At 39.9% G+C, this 18,739-nt stretch overlaps 1 protein-coding gene across 1 annotated transcript in view; it reads right to left on the bottom strand.

The window, feature by feature from the left end:
- The window catches only part of si:ch211-186j3.6 (neural-cadherin), a gene marked incomplete at its 5' end in the record, with an annotated part of 159,585 nt that overhangs the window by 59,689 nt on the left and 81,157 nt on the right, over positions 1 to 18,739 (bottom strand). The window contains one exon of the mRNA XM_038270850.1: positions 299 to 543. Within this exon, the coding sequence (XP_038126778.1) occupies positions 299 to 543 (245 nt within the window). The remainder of the gene's footprint in view (positions 1 to 298; positions 544 to 18,739) is intronic.

Genomic DNA, 18,739 nt, shown 5'->3' with positions numbered 1-18,739 from the left:
CTTCCCTTTTCGTCTTTGTTTCTGTGCGATGGACTTCTGAAGATCTGACATTCTTAGTTTGCAGTGAAACGAACTTTAAAGTTTGTTTATATATATATGTATCCTATCTATCTTTCTATCTATCTATGTAATTAATCTAAGATTTAATATTTTTCTCACAAAAATAATGTGAAAGATTACATCTGCCTGTATTTCTAATGGTCAGAGTCAATTGTTTTTCCCCCTCTGTCCTGGGCCTGGGACAATTGACCCGTTTGTGCTCCCCCTGTCAGTAGGCGTGATCAAATGCATCACTTACCCAGTAACGCCATGAAGCAGATGCAGATGGCAAAGAGTGAGCTGAAGCTCAGGCCCACGTCGTCTCTGTAAATTGCTAATGTTGTCTCACAGTGGCGCCCTCTGAAGCCCTCTGGGCAGTGACAGGTGAACTTTGAGGGGGACTGGGCTACGCAGGTTCCTCTGTGACAGGGACGAGCAGCACACAGGGTGTACACACAGGACTTTTTGGTGCCGTTCACACGAACCATGTGACCAGGTGGACACCTGCAGACAGTTTTTAAAAGGAAAAAACGGTGTCATGACATTTGCTTTTGGATTCATTAAAGTCGGTTTGAAGACATAGGGACCCCTTTTTCATCATGCTGCTTCATTTTATATATATATATTATATTTTTTCTCATAGTAGCTTTGCCTCGTCTTGTTTCCATTCGGCTGTGACTCCATCCTGGAAAGAAATATCAGCTGTGCTGCTGCCATCAACACCTTGGTTTACAGATATTTACAGATCGGCCTGTTGTAGTCCTGTTTCTCTGGCTGTGACTGGCTGGATGTGCTCTCTTCATCCTCTGACATGGGAGCTGGTTTGGTGTTCGTCTACCTGGCTGTGTGTTTCCTGGACGGGGCTGCGTGTGGAGCTGATTTATAGTAACATTTTATATCTCAGCTTCTTTTTCTTTGTCTACTTCTGTCTCCTTGAACCCCAGTCGGCCTCGGCAGATGGCCACTCACAGTGAGCCTGGTTCTGCTGGAGGTTTCTTCCTGTTAAAATGAAAATTTCCTGCTCCACTGTCGCTACAAGCATGCTTAGTGTGAGGGATTGGCTTCAAGTCAATGAGTCAATGCAATCAACTGGTTTTTCTTAGATAGAAAACCAGGATTTATCTCGAAAGTTCCACACACTGGTTGCTCTAATGGCTTTTCGGCTGTGCTTGCTGTTCAAACCCACCTACCTGACCACATTGGGGAGATCTCCTGAATGGCAGGCCAAGGATCAGAACTTCTTGACTGCTCAAAAGTTGTGTGGCTATTTCAGTACCACACTGCTGAAAAGCACACTGTCTCTGACATTCTGTATGAGACTACAAGAGTAACTCAGAACTTAACCTAACCTCCAGGCTCCGCCACCTGAACACAGGCCCATCCAATGTAGCCTGGAACAAACTTTCTTAAACTTTGTGGATATCTCAGGATCCCAAAACAGAGATCATAGAGGACAGAGGTTTGGAAAAATAAGGGTAAGAGTTTTTGGCTGCAATAAAAAGTTTTTTTTTATGTTTTTTGCTCATTCTACATGCTTATTGTAGTGTAAAAACAAGCGAGCAAGAAGCAAATGGAGATCACTAGGTGGCCAACCCCATGCTGACATGATATTAATAAGGGTTTTAACTCCAATATGGCACTGGATACTGATATTTTAATTATGTTTATTGTCAAAAGATGACGAAGAAGTCCTTTAAAATCAGTTCCCTTGTGTCTGTTAGCTTCTAGCTCTATGTTCTTCAAAAACCAAACCTGGCTAACAAAGCAAAGTGGTTTTTATCCTATCAGTGGGCTATTTAACCAGCTCGACTACTTCCTGAACTTCAGCAGCACCTTTGTTTCCTTTCTTTCATTACTGAACAGACTGATTAATCCAGGGGCGTCTGACCTCAGTAACCATGACGACAGTGGCCAAGTTTAGGAAGTAGTGGAGCTGGGCATACAGGCCATTATCTAAATAGTTACTGGTTTCTGATTAAGCACATTGTTTGGCTAAGTATTATTTGGACAATCATGTTTTATTTACCTCTCAGATCTCAGATTGGTTTGAAAAACATTCCAGTTTATCTCAATTAGTTTAAGAGCTAATTTGACATCAGTCCAAATTCAATAAAGTCCAAACATACAATACAGGCTGAGCTGTTATATCATTGCATCATTTCATTTTTAACTGGATCTGTTTTCAACTGAAACAAGTTCGACTGATGAATTTTTGTTAATAAACTCATATTCTGAATGAAAGATGTAGTGAATTTATTCCATATATGTGCAGAATTATCTCTTTGCCCACAATTTGAGCTTAATTCACATTTTCATTTGTCGTACTAACACACACCTAGTGTGAAATGTGTTCAATTGACGACAGTCTGAATATTATTTGATTTAAACAACTATCAGCCTAAACGGAGGAGAACAGTGACCAAAGAAGTAACAAGCTGGTGTAAATCTCGTCACATTGTAGCCCAGGTAGAAGCTCTGTTGACTGCCTTGGTCTAGATTTGGACTCACAGGAAAAGTCCGGTGAGCAAGGAATACAATTTGGTTGAACTGTAAAGTGCCTTGAGATGACATATGTTGTGAATTTGGCGCTATATAAATAAACTGAATTGAATTGAATAATCCGTGGATCATTATCTATACCTAAAACTAATATGTTTGCGGTTATTTAATACATTTTGAATTATTCAGTAAAAAAATAAAAACAATAATTTTTATCATGATCACTGAGTCTAGGAGGGGCAATTTTTGCCCAAATATAGTAACACCCCACTCCTGACATCTTCCGCCAGTGATTCAATTCAATTTAGTTTATTTCTATAGCGCCAATGCACAACACATGTCATCTCAAGGCACCTTACAGTTCACCAGATCATACAGTCAAATTGATTCAAAGTTTTCTATCTAAGGAAAACCAGTTGATTGCATCGACTCATTGACTCAAATACAATCCCTCACACTAAGCATGCTTGTAGCGACAGTGGAGAGGAAAAACTCCCTTTTAACAGGAAGAAACCTCCAGCAGAACCAGGCTCAGTGTGAGCGGCCATCTGCTGAGGCCGACTGGGGTTCAAGGACACAGAAGCAGAGATACAAAAAGCAGCTATTAAAGGCAGCCCCGTCCAGGAAACACACAGCCAGATAGACAAGCTCCGAGCTAACTCCCATGTCAGAGGATGAAGAGAGCACATCCAGCCAGTCACGGTCAGAGAAACAGGACTACACTGGAAAACAGGCTGATCTCCAACATCTACAAACGAAGGTGTTGATGGCAGCAGCACAGCTGATATTTCTCTCCAGGATGAAGTCACAGCCAAACAGGAACAGACCAGATGAAGCTACTATGAGAAAAAGCAGAGAGAGCAGAATGTTAGAGATTGAACTAACAGATTCTACAGAGTGGGAGAATAGAGATAGAATAAAGCAGAATGATGAAATGAGGTTCCCTATGTCCTCCAGAAGTCTAAGCCTATAGCAGCATAACTATAGAGATAGCTCAGGATAACCTGAGCCACTGTAACTATAAGCTTTATCACAAAGGAAAGTTTTAAGCCTAGCCTTAAAAGTGATGTCACAGTGCGGTAAGCCTAGCGCCATTCTCCCCGCTTTACAAGCAAAATCAATGGGAACTACTAAACACATCTGCAATCAGCAACAATTATTGAAGATTTCCACAGGACTTCACCATTGAAATTCACCAGAGCTATAATTTAACTGACAATGCCCACGTGCATGGTAGTTGGATGTTGGAATACATCTGATAAAAGTGAAAGTAGGGTAAAAGCTCAATAGCCGATACCGCACCATGACATCACACAGGTAGGTGGCAGTAGTGTTCTTTGACAAACATGGATGCCTCCAGTAAAGTAGATTCAAATGAAAATTACTCTTAATTAAAATTAATAATTTCATATTTAAAGTACTTTCAGAAGTTTGAATTCTGAATATGAGCAGACATTTCCTTTAACACGAGCAGTTCAAAGCTGTGTTACTTTTTTTTTTTTATCTGTGACTGTTAGATACATAAAAAGCAGTACTGCAGAGAATTGTACAGGAGCTGGAGGCATGTGCTTATCCTGTGGCATGTAAACTCAAAGGAGAGCATTAGGTAGTTCAGGACCACGGATAGTTCCTTTAGCACAGGTAACGGGAGAAAACAACAGTGGAATAAACTTTTTATCCTATAATGAATAAATAAACGTTAATGCATTTCAAATGCCAGCACTTTAGGCCACCACAGAATCACAACATCTAGACAATAATAATATGAAGTCCATTCAGCAAAATTTCATGGTTTGAAATGACATTCAGTGGCTTAAAACTCTGCAGTTCATTTCCCAGGTCGCTATCGGGCAACCAATGCACTGCAGTGGACAAGACAAATAACTCTACAGTTTAACTTGCTTTTATTTAATATCTTCTGGGCAAACACAAGTCAATGTGTACCCAGCTTTGCAGCTCTATGTGGACATTCTCTACAACTGGCTAAGAGAAAAATATTAGTTATTAGGGCAATTTCCTACGAAGGATAGGGAGGTACAGCTGACCTGAAAATTAATGTGTTTCCTTTTAAAAATCAGACCCTGGAAAATACTGGCTGTTTCCTGTAAAAGCTTAATGTATAATAATGTGTTTAAGAAAACAAATCATTACACACAAGGAAAAATAATGAGTTTGTTTTCTGCTAAAACAAAATTCTCAATTAGTCTCACATCACAACCACTGTTTACCTTCACTTCTTTAGCACAAACACACCAACCAGACCAGAGCAGGCTGCTGAGAAAATAAAGATTTGTTTGACAAAAAAACAATGTCAGTAGGTGTCAAAGGTAAGTGTTCAAAAAGGAAGAGATTTTATCTAAACTACTGGACCCCACCTGGTTATAAGAGCTAATTAATAAACAGCTCCCAGTCTCAGTTATTGTTTTAGGAATACCTGCCTGCTGTGGTTTGGTATCATAGAACCACAGATAATAGATTTCATCATCACACTTAAGGTCTTTGACACCCTGCTCACACACAGAATAATAAGATTATTAGAGGAACAGATTGGGTAAAAAAAAAAAAGTTATAAAAATGTTCATGCGGTATAAAATTATTCTGTGTTGGGCAGGTAATCCAGCAGTTTAGGAATATGCGTAATCACTTTATGCTGATGAAATCATGCTATACTATATGGTTTATAAAACTGTGGTTAAGTAAAAACTATTTCAGCTTTTCTCTCAAAAGACTTAAACTTTGATTATTGCTCCATAAAATAAGAAACAGTTCTTTGGTGTTTTAGGCTTCTCTGTTAGTCCAACTCAGAAACCTGTGGGACATTTGGACTCTGTAATGTAGTGTATATAGAGCAACCCAATGTAACTGAACAGACAATGACATCTAGATCTATAGATCTAGATCAAATGTAAGGTTTTTCATGCTAATGATAAAATCTTCCTTATGTTCAAAGGTTACCTGTGGAGTACCACAGGGATCGGTGCTAGGACCAATTCTCTTTACTTTATACATGCTCCCAATCGGTACAATTATTAGACAGCATGGGATTAATTTTCACTGTTATGCTGATGATACCCAGCTATATCTGTCTATAAATCCAGATGAAGCTAACCCATTGCATAGATTACAGGCATGTAAGACATAAAAACCTGGATGACTCTTAACTTTCTCCTTCTGAATGCAGACAAGACAGAAGCTTTAGTCTTTGGACCAGAGTCTTTAAAAAATAAGCTGATTAGCCAGTCACTTCATTTGGATGGGATTAAACTGACTTCAGATAATAAAGTAAAAAATCTTGGTGTTGTTTTTGATCAGGACCTGTCATTTAAATCCCATATCAAAAAGGTTTCTAGAATTTTCTTCTTTCATCTGAGGAATATTGCAAAAATTAGAAATCTCCTGTCCAGGGGTGATGCTGAGAAACTAGTCCGTGCATTTGTTACTTCAAGGCTGGACTATTGTAATTCTTTACTATCAGGAAGTCCACAAGCTGTAGTTAAAAGCCTTCAGCTGATCCAAAATGCTGCAGCCAGAGTTCTGATGAAAATGAAAAAGAGAGATCATATCTCTCCTATCCTGGCTTCTCTTCATTGGCTTACTGTTAAATCTCACATATAAAGCCTTAAATGTCCAAGCTCCATCTGATATCAAAGATCTGATTGTTCCTTATGTTCCTAACAGAGCACTTCGCTTCAATCTGCAGGTTTACTAATGGTTCCTAGAATTTCTAAAAGTAGAATGGGAGGCAGATCTTTTAGTTATCAGGCTCCTCTCCTGTGGAACCAACTACCAGTTTTAGTCCGTGAAGCAGACACCTACTTTCAAGGCTAGGCTTAAAACTTTCCTTTGTGATAAAGCTTATAGTTAGAGTGGCTCAGGTTATCCTGAGCTATCTCTATAGTTATGCTGCTATAGGCTTAGACTGCTGGAGGACATAGGGAACATCATTTCATCATTCTGCTTTATTCTATCTCTATTCTCCCACTCTGTAGAATCTGTTAGTTCAATCTCTAACATTCTGCTCTCTCTGCTTTTTCTCATAGTAGCTTCATCTGGTCTGTTCCTGTTTGGCTGTGACTCCATCCTGGAGATAAATATCAGCTGTGCTGCTTCCATCAACACCTTTGTTTACAGATGTTAGAGCTTGGCCTGTTTTCCAGTGTAGTCCTGTTTCTTTCCCAGACATAGCGGCACAGCTACCTGCTCATCCAGGAGGAGAGAATCCATTAAAGTCAATGACTGGATCCAATCAGCTGATTTTCCTTTGATAGAAACTTGGAACCTTTAATCTGATTGGATGATCTGATTGATCTGGATCTATAAAGTGACTTGAGAAGACATTCTGTAAATTGGAGCTTTAGAAATAAACTGAATTGAATCTCAATTTTTTTTTTAAACTAACCAGTTGTCTACATTGTTTAATTAATTCTGTTCATCATCATAACACTAGAGGTGCCAGGATATGGGCAGCTTTTTTACCAGGTCCAAAGAGCAATGCTATAAAGAGATCTTCTATATATAGATCATTGTATATTTCAAATAATCACCCTTGATACATCTGCTGCACTAAAAGCAAATTATCTTTTAAAAAGAGACTCTGTTTGATGCCCTGAAGTATTTTTGTTTAATTGGATATTTTATTTTACTTGTTCATTCCCTGATCATTTCTAAACTATTTGTTGAGAAATGACATTTTTGGAAATGTAATATTTGTGACTGTGCTTTGTATTGTCTGTTTTTAATCTGGATCCCAGGAAGACTAGCTGTTTGCCATGGCAACAGCTAATGGGGATCCTTAATGAAATTACAAACAGATTACTTGTCTAAAGGGCTCAATTTGAGAAGAACATTTTTGCCTTGTTTAATTTGAACAACTTTAACAGCTCCTTCATATGTCCAAACAAGCAAGAACTGTATCTCTAGATTCTTTAAAACTTGGTTTTGAGGTTGTCCACCCATCAACAGACACTCATGACACTTGTTTCAGCTTACAGGCAGGGGCGGAGCTAGATGGGGGGCCAGGGGCGGCGATGGCCATCCTTAGCCAATCACTGACCACCCCTGCGGCACCCCTACTATTTCTTTTCCTCTAATGCAGATGTTGGAAGCGGTAATACTCTCAAGTGGAATATGCAAAACATTAAAATTGATCATATATTAACAATTACTTGACAATAAAAACATTGTGGATAATTATGCACATCAATATACTAACATTAAAGATGATAAGTACAGAATCCTGCTCTTTTTAGAAGCAGATTTTGTTTTTTATGGGGTAAAGAGAAAATGGTCTGTCTCTGCAAGTAATGTAGGAGTCTTCAGTGAAATCATAGATAAATAACTATTTTAATAAAAACCTATTAAATTATCAATTTATTTAGATATTAATAGTAAATATCAATTTTATGCTAAATGATTAATGACAAAAGTAGGTAAGTAATGACAATGGAAAAGATGTTTGGCCCAGAACTCAAACCTGAAAGAATTTTATCCACTATTCCTTTTATCTAGAAAGCAGACATGTTTGAATATGTGCATCGATCAAAGGCTGTTTGAAAGTATAGTTTGTCTTCATTTAGAAAATATGGATGTTTTGCTCGTTAATTTTCCTGTTGGAACACTGTAGATTAACCCTGAGGTTCTGGCGCTGATCCACTTTCGGCCCCCCTCAGTGTACATTGGTTATTGCCTGGCCAACCTTATAAAAATGTTCTGGCTACGCCTCGGCCTACAGGTGCTCTGCATCACATTTCTGTTTTCATCCAGCTTAACATACTAACACATCAGTAAAGATATTTGGGTCAGATGTTGCTGGCGGAATCATGCACACATTTTAAATTGTGATGAAATCAGTCTTTACAAGTTCTCTGGTCCTTGGAGTCTTTGCCATGTCGGTCATCTGAAGCCAACAGCACCAACTGGTTGCAGAACTTTTCTTTCCATGATGTTTTCTAATGATTAATGACCTTACCTTGCTTGAACTTTTCCACAGCGCTATCCCTGCCTTTCTCTGCTGTTTATCTTGCTCTTCTCGATGCCTGGAGAACAGCACCACTTAAACTAAATTTTAATTAAAAGGAGGTGGACAATTGCTTACTAATTATGTAACTTCTAAAGGCCAGCTGACGGCACTGGACTTTTATAAATGTTTCAGATTAAAAGGGAGGAGCATACTAATGATTCTTATTTTCAAATGTTGAAAATCATCTCCTTCCTTCCACTCCAAAATTAAGGGAACTTTAAACCTAAAGGTGTTTAACTGTGTCCAACACAAACCACACAAAGAACTAGGACATTTAAGCAAGGGTATTGATGGAGCTACATTAGGGCCACAGTTTGAAGGTTAAACATTTATTTTAGTTTATCAAAAAAGAAAATTGCTGCTGAAAAAGAAATGCATTTGATCCCATTTACAGTAGCTACATATAGCAAGTCTGGCATAAACATAATAGAGTAGGGGGAAAAAAAGTCTGCTGATGAAGGTTCTCAGTGTTCCAGGTCATAGTCATTCCGTAAAAGTTAAAAAATATCCACTGGACTTGGTTTCCAAGATTTGAAGACGTTTCGCCACCTCTCCAGGAAGCTTTCTCAATTCAAAAATGAGAAATTGAGAAAGATTCCTGGAGAGGTGGCGAAACGTCTTCAAATCTTGGAAACCAAGTCCAGTGGATATTTTTTAACTTTCACGGAATGAAAAAAACAGTCCATACATCCATCATCCATCCATCCATCCATCCATCCATCCATCCATCCATCCATCCATCCATCCATCCATCCATCCATCCATCCATCCATCCATCCATCCATCCATCCATCCATCCATCCATCCATCCATCCATCCATCCATCCATGGACCAGCTCCTCTGTGGGAATCTCAATGTGTTCCCAGGCCAGCCGAGAAACATGGTACCTCCAGCATTGCCCTGGTTGTCCCCCTGGGCCTCCTCCCGGTGGGACGTGCCTGGAACTCCTCACCAGGGAGACGTCCAGGAGGCATCCTAACCAGATGCCCCGGCCACCATTACTGGCTCCTCTCGCTGTGGAGGAACAGCGACTCTACTCTGAGTCCTCCCTGAATGACTGAGCTCCTCACCCTACCTCTAAGGGAGAGCCCAGACACACTACGGGTTAGGGCTGGGTAAAAAAATAGATTTAATCGATTTTGAATCGATTCCTTTACATTTTTCCAAAATCGATGTCTAGGGAATGAGATCGATTCATTTTATAGTGACGCGTGATGTTCACATTCAAATAAGAAGGAAAGATGCACTCAAGATTACTTCAAGCCAGACAGCTGCAAATATAGCTTTGTTAGTTATATAGATAGTTAGTTTTGTACACATCTCACGTTTAAACTATCTGATTTACAAGTTTGCACTTTGTGTTTAATGTGACAGGAAAAAACAAAATACACTAGAATTTTGAAACATAGTTGAACCACTTTCATTAGTGTAAAAACAGATCAAATCTAAATTAATCGATTTAGAACTGAATGAATCAAAATCAAATCGATTCAGAACCTTGGCGAAAATATCCAGCCCTACAAAAGACCATTTTATAAAAACCTGTGAATGCAGTTTCAGATTCTGGTTCTGATGCCATAGTTTTTTTCCACAGAAGTTAGAAACAAAACGCACTTTAGAAAAAGTTAAAGCTGGAGGAAATCTGTCTCCATATGAAACCATAATGAAGTCAGGTTCTCCTACTATTAGTGAAAATTGCAAATGGTTTTGGGGGTTAAAACTATGTCTTTAATTATACTTTGGGCAGCTTCTTTGGTGCATCTATTAGAGTAAATCAGTCTTCTTACCACCCACATCTAATCTTATGGAATATTTATTACAACTTCCCACCAGTGGAAGAAGTTAATTACTCCTTTAATCATTGATCTTACAGGGATGTAGACTTTAATAGAGAGGGAACTGCGGGAGATGAAAACGCTGACTGCGGCGCTGGCAGTAACAAGGGTGATTTTATGCAGATGGGGCCACATTTTCTGCCTCACTTCGGAAAGCACTACTGTAATTAAAAGCTCATTTGGGTGAAACAACTTAAACAAACATTTGACGAGAGCTGCATCCCATTCAGTGTCTGGGGAGCAGCTCGGGGCTGTCCGTTCTCACCGTGTGTGTCGTTTGGCGAGGTGCTCATCCTTATAAGTAACGGATTACCTTCAAAACCAAAGAGCAACATTAGATTCTGAGCACTGCTTCCATTTATCTTATTATTGTTTGTCTTCTGCCACCAAACAGAGAAATGAGGAGTCAATGCAGTGTGTTGTCTGCCAAGATGGGTTATTATTCTGTAATCATGCTCACCTCAAAATAATCTGTTCAGCTATTTACACTTTGTATTGTCAGAAAGTTTTTCCACTAATGTTATTCAAACTGAATAAAATTTAAATCAGAATAGAATTTAAAATCCTTCTTCTCAAATATAAAGCTGTAAATGGCCAAGCTCCATCTGATATCAGAGATCTGATTGTTCCTTATGTTCCTAACAGAGCACTTCGCTCTCAATCTGCAGGTTTACTAGTGGTTCCTAGAATGAAAAAAATAATGTAACCGTTTTTGGCATTTATATTTAGTTACTTTAACACAATTATTTTATGTTAGCAGGGTAGGACATAAAACTTTTGTGTTAAAGTAACTAAATATGATTAAGTAAATGCAGTTGCATTTTTTTGTGTTGCATTTCTAAAAGTAGAATGGGAGGCAGATCTTTTAGTTATCAGGCTCCTCTTCTGTGGAACCAACTACCAGTTTTAGTCAGTGAGGCAGACACCCTGTCTACTTTTAAGGCTAGGCTTAAAACTTTCCTTTTTGATAAAGCTTATAGTTAGAGTGGCTCAGGTTATCCTGAGCTATCTCTATAGTTCTGCTGCTATAGGTTTAGACTGCTGGAGGACATAGGGACCCCCATTTCATTATTCTGCTCCATTCTATATCTATTCTCCCACTCTGCAGAATCTATTAGTACGATCTATAACATTCTGCTCTCTCAGCTTTTTCTCATAGTAGCTTCATCTGGTCTGTTCCTGTTTGGCTGTGACTCTATCCTGGAGAGAAATATCGGCTGTGCTGCTGCCATCAACACCTTTGTTTATACAGTAGATGTTAGAGATTGCCATGTTTTTCATTGTAGTCCTGTTTCTCTGACTGTGACTGACTGGATGTGCTCTCTTCGTCCATTGGCATGTGGGCTGGCTCGGAGCTCGTCTGCCTGGCTGTATGTTTCCTGGATGGGGCCGCATTTTACAGCTGCTTTTTGTGTCTCTGCTTCTGTCTCCTTGAACCCAAGTCAGCCTCGGCAGATGGCCGCTCACACTTAGTCTGGTTTTGCTGGAGGTTTTTTCCTGTTAAAAGGGAGTTTTTCCTCTCCACTGTCACTACAAGCATGCTTAGTGTGAGGGATTACATTCGACTCAATGAGTCGATGCAATCAACTTTTTTGACCTTTTTTAAGCGAAATCTAATGGTCAGACTGCAGCGACAATGACCCTCGCACCCCCACATCCTTCTCTCCCTCCAGTAACCGCTGACCCTAACAGTATGGAAGACGTGTAATAAAATGGCTTCCACACCGCCTGAATCACCTTCCTTGTCAACTGATGATGAAGTTTGATTACATTGATGATTTTATAAATAGTATTTTATTAGTCTGTAGAGGATTCCTATTTTCTAAAGTCCTAACCTGGCCCAGTCACATTTTGGCGTAATGAATATCTCTACAGGCATTACTGTTTCAGCTCTCAGCTGCCGTAGCAAAAAGCTGTCTGCATAAATTTGAGACTGAAGATGGAGACTTTCAGTTTGCAGTGACAGCAAATAACATATTAATGTATAATTTATTACATTTTTGTTCTGAAATCCCTGTGGTGAGTTATTACACTATAGCGTTTTCAAAATTAGAAAAATATAATGTTAAAGATTAATTAGAAATATCTATTTTATTACAGGAAAGTATGGTATCTGTAGCATAAAGCCTCACGTGTCCCTCCATCCCTTTGAACTAACAGACTTGTTAAAATGTTCCAGGAATGGGACACTGAGCTAGACGCTAGTTATTGCTCATTTTTATTACATAAATAGATATAGTTTTATAAGCTTATATTATTCAGGCCACCACCAGTCCATAAATATTCATCAATTTTATGCTTGTTAAATAAAAACTGCCTCATATATACCTTTAACTAAAAATAAAGCACTTTAAGCAAGTAGTCCTTCAAAAATTAGGGACTCTGAAACTTATCTGCACATATATTTCTGCAGGCAAAACTTTCACATTTGATATAATCTTGTTTAACCAGAGAGATCTGTTCAATCTTAGTGCATTTCCTCTTCTTGCACTTCAGTTTTAAGAAACCACCACCCCTTCATCGTGCCTCTTTAAAAAAAAAAAACCCTGACAGGCATCAAGGCGGTTACTCTCACCTGCTGTGTCCTGACCTGAGGACCTGCTTTCAGTGAGTCTCAGTGGCAGGAGGGAAAAACGATCTACTGAGTCTCACATCCCTGAAAGCGAGTCATCTCCTGCACTGTCAGCTGATGCTTATTGTTTCCCAGCAGAGCAGAAGACCCAGTGCTGGTTTACATCTGTCAGCTGAGCATAGAGAACCAGGTACCAAGCAGACTTCATGAAATATTGATTCTTCTTTCCTAAATAACAAACGGGAGACCCTGGATGAGTGACACCTTTAGGATCAGCACTGGTGATGCAGACAGGGGCGGATTTAGGAAATTTGGGGCCCTAGGCAAAAACAGGCAGGGGGCCCTCTAAATTGAGAAGACAACACATACATGTAAAACAGACCCATTATACAGATATAGAAATTTTAATAGAATAGACATCCATTATCTGTTCTAGGTTTTGTCCCTCTCTTCTTGTCCCTGTTCTTGTTGTTTTCCTCTCTATGTTTTGTACTCAGCTGACTTTTCATGCTGTCTCTAAAGGAATGAAAGATTATTTCCACTTAGCTGATTGCTCCTTCCTGTGTTTCCAAAAAGGCGACGGCAAAAGTAAATAACCCAGTCCTTCTTTTCACTGTAGACGAGCCATGATCTGCTTCTCTGTTCTCCATTTTTCATTTGAATGAAATAATAGCTGCATGAATCATGACAGCAGACAAGATAGAGGAGAGCAGGAGGCGGGGTTACCAATCTACTTGCTCTGGAGAGCAGAGTTTGTTGCTTTTAGATGTTGTCTCCAAAGTCTCCAGTAGCAGAAAAAAGTCACTAGATTTGGCACTAGGTGCTTTTTTGAAAAAAAAGTCCTAGAGGGGTCTGAAAAGTGGCTAAATATAGCGACAAAAGCGCTAAGTTGGCAACACTGCTCTTTGCATCGTTTGTTTTCAAATGGTTTGCTGCTGTCTGTTTGGACCTTTCTGAATATGTGCAGCAAATGGACTGATCCAATATGGTGGACACTGAAGGAGGGGCTGAGACACACTTAATATTACATGCTTTCTGATGGCATTTTAGCGAAATGCTTTTTATCAAAAACATAAATAATATGCTCAAATAAGGAATAGTTGTATTAACCATACATGTAAACAGGGTTTTATGGGGGCCCCAGCAACTTTGGCCCCAAGCTACTGCCTAGTATTGCCTAATGGTGAATCTCCAGATTTACATCCAGCTGTGGGGCTTCATGTGACGCCCGGCTTATGTCTGATGAGCACAGCTTCTTTTTTAGATGCAGATTCATCCCTTTGCTAACAACCAGACTCTAATTGTAGCCTCTGGTTAACTAAATGAACCAGAAGGAGACTGGATAATGAGCCGGATGTTCACACTGTCCACTGTTATCAATAAAGATACAGCTTCCTGATGATGGAGGCTATTAGTGGGTCTATACGTCTGCGGCATCTCCAGACTTTAAAGCCCCATCGTCCTGCTAAATGAATTTACTATTAAATGTCAGTAGCTCAGTCTGGCTGCAAGAAAATGTTGTCTGAACAATTATTAGTTTCTACAGCTCTGTTTAAATTCTGTTTATTTTCAATTTGTTTAGGATATACAGTAAAGCCCTTCGGTGCATATTTACCATAATAAACCCACATGAGCGCAGGTACAGAATTGGGCAAGCATATCTGACAGTGGCTCCCTCTGCAGTAGCAAAAATAACAAAGAAAAGTCAAAGATCCAGGGAGAATAAGTGCAAATATTTGATTTCAAGGTGGAGTGGAGAGGCACTAAATCCAGGGTCGACTGTGTCAACTTCAAAGTCAGCAGAGGAACATTCACGAAGGATGACTTTTATAAAGATTGGAATTCATTTTCACATCCGACTGCAGCTATCCAACCTGCTAAATGTATCAATATCAGCTGTAATACCCATGGCATTACTGGGATGGACTGGTTTGCAAACTGGCCTGATCTGAACTAGGAAGATAATCAAGAGGAGCTTAGAAAGCAGACAAAGGTTTAGTTTAAGCAGTCCCACAGGCTGCATGTCGTCTTTCAATAATCACTGCTCTTATAATACTCTAACTGCTAATAACTTGAAATGTGTGTTTTCATCAGCTAATCTGTGAGCAACAGCTATAATCTATCATTTAGGTTCACCAGTTGATGTAAGTTACAGATCTTTTAGATGAGTTTGTAGTTTATTGAGCTCTACCTGTGACCATATTGTAATTGAATAAGAATCATTTCCAATTCCTTAATGCATTCATCCATAAGTCCTGTGTTTCTGAGCCCTCTCTTCATATCAATTTTTTTTATAATACTCAGATTTCTCTGATGCATCTACAATTGCACAGGACGCCGGTGGCAATTTCGGCATTGATCAGGCTACCGGCAGCGGTTGACGCGCTCATAAAGGCTGTGAACGAGCAGGACCGTGAGCTGAGCCGTATGAACGCAGGCCGGCTGCCATGGTAGAACTCAAAGGTGAGATGGGGTATGATCTTGGATGTGCACGCTCGCTTTCGAGCAAAAAGCCCAACAATTTGGAATATTGGACAACGGCCTGTGGAAGGCACTCATCACACACACACAACTGATGCTCAAATGTCAGATTAACTTTCATGTGGTTCCAGCCTCTGATGTGACCCTCTGCTGAAATGTTTGTGTCGTGTTTCTATGTGCTTTTCTTGTGCTGAGGTTTTTTTGATATCTCAAACTGTATCCTGTCAAGAATAAATTGAGATATGTTTTTTTCCTCCTCTCCCTCCCCAATGTGGCTCCTATCTTTCCACAGAGATAAATGCAGTGCTATAGGGGACCGCCTCTTGGTGGGGGCCCCTGGCAGCCATAACAATGCCAACAGCAGCGTTCTGTGGCACACATGGCCTAAGCATATCGTTCCCCCTGTCAGTGCCCCCCCCCCCACCCCAATGTATGTGATGTATGTGATCAGCAGTTTGTATTGAAACTGAAATCTCAATTACAATGCAAATTGTAGTTGACAATGAATAAATTGATTGATTATTTGTTTAAAGATGATCAATGCAGCAGCAATGAACAGGTTAATGATCTTTAACACAAAGTGAAATCATATTGTGGAAATAGTTCAGCTTAGTTTCTCTCTTATTTCAACTGGTTTCATGGTTTCCTGAATGCAAACAAAACGAGCAACGTGTGATTATTCTGGTTTATGTGCTGCAGAGCAGATCTGCTTGTTTTAGTTTCCATTTTTAGTCCAAAAACACCCAAACATGGAAGTGTTTAGACAGCCAGTGATGTTGCTTTTCTGCTTAAGAGCAAAAGCAAAGCTGAGTGGATTGTCTGAGGCCCACTTCACATTTAATATCCGCTGTTCAGAGAAAATGCCCGCTTTGCTCATAATGCTGGGAGGAAACATGGCCCCAGCTGCTGGACAGATATTTCATGGGATAACTTGCTGTGGTTGTTCTCCAAAGCTCAGCACTCGGTGTTCATTATGCCTAGCTGCAGACTGTGTGGGTGTTAAACAGACACCCGTCAGTCACGCAGACATCAGTGCTTCTATTGTGAGCTTTCTGTTCACACTGCCTGTCATTAATGAGACCAGAATCTGTCCTGATCGGCATCTCCTCATGTTTTAACAGAAGCACTGCTATGGTAACTAACAGCTTTCATTGTATACCCAAAAACAAAACAATAAGAACAACGGTAAATAGTTACTGAAAACATAAAGTTAAAAACCTAATTTTATTTCAAATACACTATTATCCACAGATGTCAGTCAAACAGCTGCTTAACAGTAATTCTGGAAGATATATTCTCTATTATTTGCTCTCTATAACAGTACATAGCAACTAGCTTGCTTTTACATGCAGACATGCTAACTTTCAGAGCATGTGTAGTATGGTGACCCCGAATTTTCCTGGGCCAGTCCCCGTTTTCGACCACCTGTCCCTGGCTAAAACTGGCCCCGGAAATGTCCCCGATTTTACCGTTTTATGAATGACGGGGGAAAAGTTGCATATAAACTATTATTATGGTAAAAAGAGTGTGTGAGCATGCTGCAGACAGAAACAGCTGTTAACTTATAGATGAGGAGCAGAGAGCACAAGTTTTAAAACAGACGAGAAGGTTTGTTATCACAGCCGGCTGGACGCAGCTACACTGTGTTACCCTGATATCCCACATCCTCTGTCACCGCCCGCTGCGCTCCAGACCACCTGCAAACAGCAAAGCCTACAGCTTCTCCCATCTTGCTCTCGATAAGAGCATGCACGATATTATTATTAAATTGATAGGAGCAAAACATGTGGAAATGAATGCTTAATTTAATATGACATACTGTATTAGGGCCCCGAGGGCCCCAATGACCACGGGTACCACTGATGCCTTAACCTTTCAGGTTTTCTCTAGCTCTTCTCTGAGCCCCTGGCATTTCTCTAGTTTCTCATGTTCCTTTATCCTGATGTTGCAGTCCCTTGGCATTGCTATGACAACCACAGCGGCTTTCCTCTGCTTTTTGTCCACCACCACAATGTCCAGTTGGTTTGCCATTGCTATTCAGTCTGTCTGTATCTGGTGGTCCAACAGGATCTTGGCTTGATCATTCTCTACCACCTTTGGAGGGGTTTCCCACTTTGACCTTGTGGTGTCAGGCATACTCTGCACAGATGTTCCTCAATACTATTCTAGCCACTTGGTTATGGCGCTCCATGTAAGCTTTCCCTGCCAGCATCTTACACCCTGCATTTATGTGCTGGATTGTCTCAGCCTCTTTGCACAGTACTGGATTTGGGCTGGTACCCTCGATGCATGGTTAGGAGCTTTCGTGTCTTAACACCTGTGGCCTGTACCTCCCCCTCTGGCCAGCTTTTATTATTCCTGCAGGGTATACTGGTAAAGCGTATATATATATATATATATATATATATATATATATATATATATATATATATATATATATATATATATATATATATATATATATATATATGGGGGGATGACTGATCAGAAACTGACACAGTTTCACTGCTAAGACTCAATCAGGATGCAAATCAGCTGCATTATTTCTAAAATAGGCTGCTTCTCCTCATCTACATAAGAACTGTGCACACATCTCTGGGAATGTTGATGCTGGAAGGATTTTCACAGAAAGAAAGGAATTCACGTATCTAGAATCACTTTTGCACGTGAACAACTTGAAGAGTACAAGGCTGTGTGTGTGTGGTACATCTGGAGATGAATAATTCTTTCACGCTCCCTCAGGCCCATATCCCGGCTCCTACAAACGCCATGAATAGTCATTAAAATACTAAAATACGAGACCTACATTTCACACGGTTTATAACTTACATTTTTTAACCTTGTGCTCATTTGTATTACACCAGTAGAGCATTACCCACCTGGGGGAGTTGTAGTGTTTTAATGACAGAGGCAGCAGATCATCCAAACAGAAGTTCTGATCTGCTGCTGAAACAGACCTTATTAAAAACCTTCTTCAGCTACACGTTGCTCTCAGCTATTGCTTCTTGGATTCAGATATTTTTTTGGCATTGAATGTTTCTGCTGCTGTCTGTTTCCGATCTTTAGTTATCAGGCTCCTCTCCTGTGGAACCAACTACCAGTTTAAGTCCGTGAGGCAGACACCCTGTCTACTTTTAAGGCTAGGCTTAAAACTTTTCTTTTTGATAAAGCTTATAGTTAGTGTGGCTCAGGTTATCCTGAGCTATCTCTATAGTTATGCTGCTATAGGCTTAGACTGCTGGAGGACATAGGGACCCCTTTTACATCATTCTGCTCCATTCTGTCTCTAATCT

This window comes from Cyprinodon tularosa, unplaced genomic scaffold (assembly GCF_016077235.1).
Source record: "Cyprinodon tularosa strain WSP-4 unplaced genomic scaffold, ASM1607723v1 ctg78, whole genome shotgun sequence".
Lineage (NCBI taxonomy): Eukaryota > Metazoa > Chordata > Actinopteri > Cyprinodontiformes > Cyprinodontidae > Cyprinodon > Cyprinodon tularosa.
The sequence above is the reverse complement of the archived record's forward strand: the minus strand, read 5'-3'. Positions and strand labels throughout refer to the sequence as shown.